The 10,103-nt window shown below is 43.2% G+C and overlaps 1 protein-coding gene across 2 annotated transcripts in view; it reads left to right on the forward strand.

Annotated features, from left to right (window-relative positions):
- APC10 (anaphase promoting complex 10) overlaps positions 1-9,837 on the forward strand; it is a 31,138-nt gene extending 21,301 nt beyond the window's left edge. The window contains exons 6-7 of one of the 2 annotated variants that reach the window (XM_087380698.1): positions 9,096-9,199; positions 9,440-9,837. In XM_087380698.1, the coding sequence (XP_087236824.1) occupies positions 9,096-9,165 (70 nt within the window). In that variant the 3' untranslated portion in view covers positions 9,166-9,199; positions 9,440-9,837. Of the gene's footprint in view, positions 1-9,095; positions 9,200-9,439 lie in introns of those variants that run through there. The other variant, XR_015541690.1, reaches the window with a different exon arrangement.
- Positions 9,838-10,103: the final 266 nt, after the last annotated feature.

A 10,103-nucleotide genomic window follows, 5' to 3' on the forward strand; every position in this document is an offset into this window, starting at 1 on the left:
ACCCTCATCAAGGATGTATCCACCGCCTCCATCTCAAATGTATGGTCCTCCCTTAGATGCTTACCCTCAACAAGGAGTATATCCTCAACCTCCATCTGGAAGATTTTCCCAGCCTCGCCCACAAGCCTCCCTCCTTCCTACTCCCCCCCTCCCCACTGCTAAGGAACCCGGAGTCAATGACCTTGCCAAGGCCCTGAATGGTCTTCGGCTTGAGATGGTGGTTATTAGAAATCAATCCAATCGCCCTCCAAGAGAACGTGCCAATATTGTGTTCTTCGAGTGCCACCAGAAGGGTCATTATTGCACGGAATGTCCCAATATTCCAAGGGTGAATCTTCTAAGTGAATCAGACATTAAGGATTCTGACGTAGACATCCTTGATCTCAGAAAAAGAAGTCGTACCACCTCGAACTCCTCTCCAAACCGTAGATCGGGCTGCCACAGGAAGAAGGTGTCCTTCTCAAAGCCCTCAGATGTTGAGATGGCATACTCACTTACAGAGAAGACTAAAAGATCTCGCAAGAAGTAAGTGGTCGTCCTCGTATGTTCCCATTGGCTCGAGACAAGAGGATTATTCGGTCGTTCATGACCTTGCTCATCGGTCTTTGAGCATCTCACTCTCTCAACTAATAGCATTAAGCCCTAAGGTGAGATGTGAGCTGTAGCAAGGGCTCTCAACAAAGAGGAGTAAGAAAAAGAGAAAGGTACGAGAGGTCTCTTCTATCTCTGAAGAAATTGATCGGCACCCACATACAGTAGATGTCATCATAGATAATTGCCGCGTCAAAAGTATATGTGTTGATGGGGGAGCCGCATGTAATATCATGGTGTCCCGAATCATGAAAAAATTGAATTTGAAATGTACAAAACGTTCCTCCACTCGAATCAAGGTAGCATATGGTCGACGACTTGCCACCCTGAGAGTCATTGAGGATTTGCCCATCACTGTCAATGGGTTGACCACCTATGTCAATTTCTATGTAGTGGACATCGAAGATACAGGCAGGAGTTACCGAAGATCCCGGTACAACTAAGTACCATGGAACCAAAAGAAGAAGAGGAGCAAGACAGTGATACTCTCTCATCCTCGGTGTCTGAATCAATGAAAGAATTAGATGGGAGGGAGGAGTTCTCAGAAGAGGAAGTTTATATGATGGAGGGTCTCCGATGCTGTCGCCTGCAAAAAAGGTAACAGCTAGTCCTTAACAGGTTGAATCTATGCTTTCTCCAGAGCTCACTCCAAGTGAGAAACACGAGTTTCTAGAAATGTTCAAAGATTTCCCTGACCTCTTTGCAACTAGCTACCGCGACCTTCGCCATGTGACTGCCATAGACCACAAGATAGAGCTGAAGCCTGATGCGAAGCCTGTGGCTTAGAAGTATCGGAGATTAGGACCCCTACAGACCGATGCTTTGCGCTCAGAGTTGCAGAAACTTATAGAAGCTGGGTTTATTGTTCCGGTTTACAATACTGAATGGGTTTCACCAGTGGTAGTCACCTTAAAGAAAAACAAGTGGTGGGTTTGCATCGACTAGAAGAAACTCAATGCAGCCACCAAGAGGGACCATCATCCTCTTCCCTTTTAAGACCTCATTCTTGAGTAGGTAAGTGGTCATGAGATGTATACTTTCTGTGATAGTTACTCTGGGTTTTATCAAATCAAAATTGCCGAAGAAGATGTGCTTAAAACCACATTTGCCACACCCGGGGGGACATTTGCATTCAAAGTAATGCCATTTGACCTCACCAATGCTCCTGCTACTTTTCAAAGATATATGCAGATGGTGTTTGCTCCGTATTTGGGGGATTTCTTGGAGGTGTTTTTAGATGATTTTTGTATATTCTCGTCACGTAAGGAGCATATCATGAAGGTTAGGTTGGCCTTCCAAAGGGTCAATGATGCGAATGACAGTCCCAACCTTGAGAAATGCACCATTGGAGCCACTCAAGGGAGGTTACAGGGACATATTGTCTCATCCGAGGGCGTCAAGCCTGCCTGACCCCGAGAAGTTAGAAGCTATCCTCAAGCTCTCCTCACTATCAACCAAACGTCAGGTACGCTCATTTGTCAATCTAGCAAGATACTATCACGGCTTCATTGATCAATATGCTGCTTTGACACGACGCATGACTATGCTATTAAAGATGGGGTTGATTTCTCTTGGGATGAGGATTGTGATCATGGGTTTGCACAAATCAAGAATGCTTTGGCTTCAGAACCCATTCTACAGAATCCTGATTGGTCAAAGACTTTCTATATCAATCCTGGGTTTGGTGAGCACACTCTGGCGGGTATTCTTCTCCAGCAAGGGGAGGATAGGTTCATGTATCCCGTCCGATTTGCTTCTTGACAATTGCTCGACACCGAACGACGCTACTCAGAGGCTAACAAGCATAGCTTGTCTTTGGTGTTCTGCATTGACAAATTTAAGCATTATGTGGCTGGAAAGTTCTTCATTATACTCACTAGCACTGGTCTTGCAAAGTAGGTTCTTCAATCACCAAATCCCATGGACCGATTGGCCAAATGATTGGCAATTTTACAGGAATATGATTTTTCTTTCAAAATTGTAAAAGGAGGTTGTTCCAACTTGAAAAATGCTTTGATTGATTTAGAGGATTGCCTTGATGTAACCCTTGTAGCGGCCATAGAAGTTAGGGATCCATGGTATGGCAGTATCTACAGATTTTCGACTGCTTTCTCCTTTTCTCCAGACAGTACCAGCTATGAGAGAAAGAAGATCCGCAGAGATAGTAGGCGCTACATCCTCTTTGATGGGGTGTTGTACTGTCAGGACATGGATGGGGTACTAAGACGGGCCATTGATGTAGATGAAGTACCTAAGCTATTAAAGCATTATCATGATGGATTTTGTGGAGGCCACTACGCCAGTGACTATACAGCTAAGAAGATTTTACATGTTGGGTACTATTGGCCGACCTTGTTCAAGGATGTCACTATGCATTGCAAAACTTGTGAACCATGCCAATTCTTTGGTAGGAAGGATTTGCGCCTTGGGCAACATCACCCAGTGATGTCCATCCATCCGTTTTAGAAGTAGGGAATAGATTTTGTCGGGCCCTTGCCCATGACTACCTGCAAAAAGAAGTATCTTTTGGTAGCCACTCAGTATGTCACTAAGTGAGTTGAAGCTATTGCCCTCCCTGCAGCAAATGGTAAGGCAGTTTCAAATTTTATATTTGAACGTATCTGCATAAGGTTTGGGACACCCATGAAAATAGTATCTGACAATGGAAGTCCATTCTTAAATGAAGTAGTGGACTTACTCATGGATCGCATGGGTATTGATCATCGCACTTCTAGCATCTATTATCCAGCATCCATGGGTCAAACGGAGCGGACCAATGGCCTCCTTTGTAAAACCATGGGAAAAATGGCTACAGGGAACAGGAGCCAATGGGATCAGAAGGTCGCAGAAGCCGTATGGGCTTACAACATCACTCATAAAACGTCTACAGGTCACACTCCTTTTGAGTTGGTGTACGGTACTGAGGCCGTTTTACCACCAGAGATAGAGATTCCGGCTTGAAGATTGACACAAGAACAGACAATGACAGAAGATGAACATGTAGAGGCCCAGTTGGTGCAACTTGAGAAGCTAGATGAAACCCGACGCCTCGCCCTACATCAAACAAAGATTCAAAAGAATCGACAAAAGGCCTGCTTGGATGCTAAGATTCGCAAGGGATGGGAAAGAGACTTTGCTGAGGGGAATGTTGTGCTATGCTTTGATAACAGATTGGACCACCAAATGGATAAGAAGTTCCTTCTATTGTGGACCGGTCCATACAAAGTCATCAAGGAACGTAGCAATGGATCTATACAAGTTCGGGAGCTGCATAAGCCATATGGCAAGAAGGTGATCAACAAGCGTTACCTCAAGCCGTTCTTTGTGCGTGATGAACCCAGGCATGGAAATGCTGTGCATTCCCTGCTTGGGGGGAGAGAACTGTTATGGATAAATTTATCTAAGGAAAAAGGCATTAATATGTGCGTGTGTTTGTATGTGTGGCAATAGTATAATAAAATATGGAGTGCATAGGGCCTAGGGTTGAGGTGGTAGGGCATGACCATGTGCCACCCTTCCACGTAAGAGGACCCATAAGGTGTGTTGTACATAATCCATGGTAGTAATATTATAAAATATTAAGGTGGCATGGCTACTCCATATGCCACCCCTCCACCTAGGCGGTCCCATGCTTGCATTTAGTGAGATATGGTCCAAAGTCCATGGGAGAAGTAATATAAAATAGGTGGAGATGGATATTATATTGGGTTATTCCCTCCATATAAAATAGGCCCATGTTGGGGAGGTATAGAAGGTCCAAGAGTGTAAGTTAAATAATGGGGAAAGTAGGATGACGTGGCAAGATTCCTTGTGCCAACCCTCCACTTGTTCTCCTAGATATTTGAACGTATTATAAAATTGGGAAGAGACTAAGGGAGTATCATAGACTTGGGATATGGGAGTTGATATATGTGGAAAAATGTGGCCAAGCGTTATCACACATAATAGAGAGTGCGTAACCGCCTAGCCGACATGGGAGACTCTTCCACACATACCATGCATGTGGGAGGATGCATTTATTGGGAGAGACCCTCTCTCTTGGCTATAAAAGGAGGAGGCTATTCCTTGATGGGACACGCTCATTCTTGTAAAGCCACCTAGCTAGTACTTTGATATTTCCCTCATCCTTACTTTCAAATAAAGCATGACCCTCTTGCCTTGATGTCTCCATCTCTACATTCCTCCTCCATCCATGTATATACTCCTCTTTGCCCTCTCCCTCTCCCCTTATGCCATAGTCTCCCTCTTCTTTCACTCTCTTCTTAATCTCTTTTCGCCATCCATGTTAACACTCCTCCCCTCACGTTTCCTATTCCTCTATGGCCCTCGAGCGTCGCCATACCTATTCTCTAGTCTCTTATCTTGATTTCTTTTCTGGCTAATAGTGCTTGGAAAGCTTTCGAGATGCTTCCAGCCGATCAAATAGCTCGTTCAATTAGTCACCTCAGAGGAAGTGCAGCCAGGATGCAGCAGATAGATGCAGCCATACCAATGGAGTGGATGGATACAGACCATTTGCCTATTTCTGTGTCCACCTTGTTGGGGGCTTTTTTGAGGACAGGTATCCCTTTGCAGGTTATAGCCTTGCGGAAGACACATGAGGATACCCTTGTCTTTCAGGTTTATGCAAGAGGCAGACTCCATAGATCTTCAGAGGACATTCTTTTGAAGGCTCTCCTTTTCAGCCTATCAGGATTGCATGATACATGGAGATGGGTAGAGACTCACAGTGGTATCTTGATCCAGACCCCGTTGTCCTAGCTATTAGATCTTGGAGGCTTTAGCTGTATGGAGGTTTCCCTATTAGATCCTTGCAGTGGGATCCAAGGGAATGGGAGTGGATAGTTGCAGGGCACTGAGAGAAGAGCATCTCCTTCTTTCGTTACACGGTCTGAAATGCCAGGAGATTCTAGCTCAGTTGTAGGGGCTGGAGGCCCTCTAGGGCTCCTCATTGGGATACTTTTCAAATTTCTGCAGAGATGCATCAAAACTTTTGGAGTAGGCTTTGGAAATCCCTTAGGAATAGAAAAATCACGTTATTTATCTGGCTTACTATTCATGGAGGGATTGCAGTGAACCTGTGGAGATCCAGGTTCGGGGCTGACCCTACATGTGCTCGATGCTAACCCTACATGTCCTCGATGCTACTCAACAGTTGAGTCAGTGCAGCACTGTCTTTGGGAGTACACTCAGGCGAGGATGGTTTGGAAGGGTGTTGCTAGGATACTTTGCACTTTTCATAGAGCACACTTCTTCATGACTTGGGGATTAGTTGCTTGGTTGTCACTCACTGGTCCACAGGCTTTCTTTGAGGGACATGACACGGAGACAACTTTCTTTGTTCGACGACATCTTGTGGAGTCATGCTCCCTCCGGGATGTTCCGTTTACTCCATTTAGAGCTCCCCATGCTTCTGTAAACACATCTTGGGAGATTCTGGCTAGTATCACAGCATGGCATATTTGGAGAGCCAGATGTACAGAGGCTTGGAGGACTCCCAGGTTCACCCTTCTCAGACTATGGTCAGTATTTGGGCAGATACTATACACACTTTGATGGCCATTTGGGCGAACATACAAGGAACCTCTAGGACTGCTACTGCTAGGAGGGTTGCTTTTCTCAGAGTCTGGAAGGATTGTCCTTTCTTCTCCGACTCTCCTTTAGGGATGAGGTGGCATTTTCAGCTGCCACTCGGGATTTTTATTTGCTCATTCTGAGCTGTTTTTTCTCATGCTTGACATGATGTACTCCCGCACTTGAGCTTGCTCTGTGGTTTTTATTCATACTTAATGAAGTACTTTTCTTGAAAATAAAATAAAATTATTTTATTTAACCTAGCACAATAGTGTGGGATTCTCCCCTAGGATAGGGCAATTCTAAACTCGAATCTTTGGAGGCTAGATTATTGTGGTGGTTGCTCTATTGTAGTTCAATTAATGGTCTAGAGACCTAGCAAGCTAACAATGGAGCGCCTGCCAAAAACACAATTATAGAAACGAACAAAATTTCATTGAACAAAATATGCGTTAATTCAAAACATATGTGCAATGTAATTTGCTAATGCCATAACGCATGTGTGATGATACAGTTACATTAAAGAGAGAGAGAGAGAGAGAGAGAGAGAATTCAACGTCCACTAGAGGCTGCATATGACCTAGTAGCACAAAATGATTTGTGATCTGAAAGCATCCCTATTTGTCGGTACTAGTATTGCATGTGCTGCCATGTAATCTCTCGAAGTGTTGTCTTCTAGTCTATGGGACCTGGGTAATGTGTGTGCCCAGAGCATTTGTATGATCTTGCTGTAGCAGGAATTGGACATTGGCATTATGGCCATCCAGGATGTGGCACAAGCCCATTGGCTTTGTGTCAGATCTCAAGTGGTGTACGCCTGACGTGAATGGAAGCCACCGCTCTTTGTCTACCTTGGTAATTGGCCATCATGCTACATTACTGGTTTTCTGTCACCTGCTTTTATTTGTGAGTATGTTCCTATACCTAGTGTTTGGCATTTACAAAATGCTTGATGCTTTGGTCCTGCTTATTATTGAAGAAACGTCCCATACCTGTTGCATCAAATATTTCATCTATTTTTTTCTCATAGAGCCCTCTTATGAAGGTTTTTATGCCCTCTTTGACTCAATAGTGTGAACTTTTTATTGGCAAACCTATTTGACAGCTATTTCTATTCCATGATAAAAGCTTGTACGCTTGCTCTCGTTCTGTCATGATCTTCTTTTGTGTTCCAGCACCTGGTCCTAATTTTCTTTATAGTCTCCGGCTTCCTTCTATCTTTTTTGGTTCCTTGCATTACAGGTAGTTCACTTTTCTATAGTGCGAATTGCAATTTGGCTCTGTACTGGATGGAGCTCAGCTTTCATTATTTATATTGGATTCAAATCATTGCATTTCCTCTGGTTTGTTTCTAAAGCTTTCTTGTGGTCTTCCTCTTGTCTTTTAAGTCTTGTTTCAACGTTTAGAAATTTGAATAAGAAGTCACATTCTTCCACCTTGGTATGTGTTGGTCAACTCTTCTAAGCTGTAAAGTTGTGCTTTCAACTGAGATACCTTATCCAACTATGGCAAGCATTCAGTTGTTTCCCTATGATAGATTCTTCAACAAGGGTTGAACTTGTGAGCCACTGCCTGGATTGGTCTATGATACTTGCATTGTCTTGAGACAAGCTATGCGAGGCAACTTAGGGTGGGTCAACAATAGGTGTCTTAAGGTTGCACTGACACAGGTTGTAGATATCCCTGTGGTGGCAAGGTTTGAGATGCAAACCAACTATCAGACCAAATGCTTAGATCTCACCAACCATTGATAAGAAGTTTATGTCTTGTCTTTGAGATGTTTCTCCACGACCATTGATCTAAGCCATCCAGTCAACCGAGGAGATATGTCAAGATGGGAAGTTTTTCTAATCTGTATTAACACTACCGCAGAACCATCAGCCACGAAGCCACAACAGTAGCCTTACTACAAGAATTTCATGAAGTGTTTACTCACGCTCAGTCTACTGCCATCCTCACCGTCAGTTTGGCCAAAGGATCATCAGATAGAGCTCGTTTCAGGAGCTTCTGCACCAAGCTGGCTCAGCAAAGCCATAGAGGAGTTGGAGATCCAGCTAGAGGAGTTGCTACGGAATGCTTTCTATACACAGATCCCATCCTTTTGTTGACTATATCTTGGAACGGCTTAATGTCACCAATATATTTTCAAAGATTAATTTGGAAAGTCTAATCAGATTTGGATTCATGAGCTGGATATCTCCATGTCAGTATTTTGCACAAAAAAAGCTCAGTACAAGTTTGTTGTCATGCCCTTTGGTTTCATAGGTGCACCAGCTCAACAAGATGATGCTGCAGGTCTTCAAGAACCTTATTGGTAAATCAGTCTTTGCATTTCTTGATGATAGACTATCGCAGCATGAGCAGCATGTCAGACTGGTCCTACAGCTTCAATTACAACCATTGAAATAAAATTCACACAAAATCTCCCTAAGTTGTGAGTATTTGCTGGGCTATTTTTGGTGCTAGTCCGAGAACTTTTTCCAGGATTTCTTTTAGGTAGCTTCCAAACTTGTGGGCTGCCTGTTCCAGTAGAGTCTGCAGATTACATCTATCGTTCCAATGATTCTCCCTGACGTGTGCGTATGCTCGACATGTTAAGAGCACTGGCTGCTCATCTTCTACCTCTCCTGTGGGGAAGATTTTGCATATCCTTGCCTCTCTTGGAATCCTAGGCCACATCCATCTACCCTTCTCCAATTCTAGATCGTGTGAGCTGGTTCTTAGCTTGCAAAATGCCTTTTGAATATTGAGACGTCCTCCCCGAGATATTGAGAGAGAGAGAGAGAGAGAGAGAGAGAGACATTGTTATTTCAGGGGCGATTCAAGTTAGCAGGTCAGTACAGGTGATGATTACAGAATCCTTGAAAATTTTGGATCATTATAAAAAATTTTAAATCTTTTTCCTTGGAATTTTTCTTTTCTTCCTTCAGGAGCCCTGTAATTGGTCATCAGTTTCAGTTCACTTCCATGGAGTTCAGAACCTTTTCCACAGTAAGATAGCAGCTGTGAGGATAAGACTATCAGCGTCATAGAGGTTTGTTATACGTTATTATGTTCATTTACATCTGATCTTGTATGTCTGTTTGCACGAGACATTTATTTATAACCTAATATCTATATATCGATTTCCTCATAATAACCGGGAAAACATGTGATGTATTGTTGGGCAATTGTGCATTGAAAGTTTATTTTAAAGTGCATGCAAAAGTGCATTTGTATGCAACCATGATGTATGCAGTGTTACAATTGATGTTTTTTTGGGTAAAATGTTCAGGTGTGTACTATTATCTCATGGGTTTTGTCAGTAAGCAGATCAGGAGAACATAAGATCTCAACATGTACTATATTTTCAATTGTTGGACTAGAGGCGGCTAGGTCTTTAGTCTCTTTTTGCTGAGGGAAGATCATCATATTTCATAGTTCAGGAGGTTAAATATGACATCAGGAAGGAGGAGTGCTAAACAAGTGACCGGAGTTCCAACATTACAATGTAAGTGGCTTATACTGCCACCTCATGCCCTGCTCTGCTCTATGAATTTTATGTCTGGCATTTGAAGCTGTTAACGGGCTGATCTCACACATTCAAGGTATATGGATGGAGGTAGAAGATCAACATTGGAAGATAAGACACAATAAATCATAGATGTGCATCATGAGAGTTGAATGGAATAAAATCAGAGATTGTGGAGAGTAGTCCATCATTGATTTGTGCATTGTTGGGTCTATACATGATTGCAACCTCTCTCCTTTGACGGCTCTAAAACGAGGTATGTCAGTGGAGGTCTTTCCATAAACTGTGCAAGTGTGATGTCATGTGGAGTGCATTTCCTCCTTGGTCTCTCAAATCCAACCCACTTATCTTCTTTGTCTATTGTCCAAAAGACACTTGCATGTAGAGAGAACTTGTGTTCCCATGCTTGAAATCAGCGTGGAAGCAT

This window comes from Dipteris shenzhenensis, chromosome 10 (genome assembly GCF_047967505.1).
Source record: "Dipteris shenzhenensis isolate YYH24624 ecotype China chromosome 10, Dip_SZ_1.0, whole genome shotgun sequence".
NCBI classification, from domain to species: domain Eukaryota; kingdom Viridiplantae; phylum Streptophyta; class Polypodiopsida; order Gleicheniales; family Dipteridaceae; genus Dipteris; species Dipteris shenzhenensis.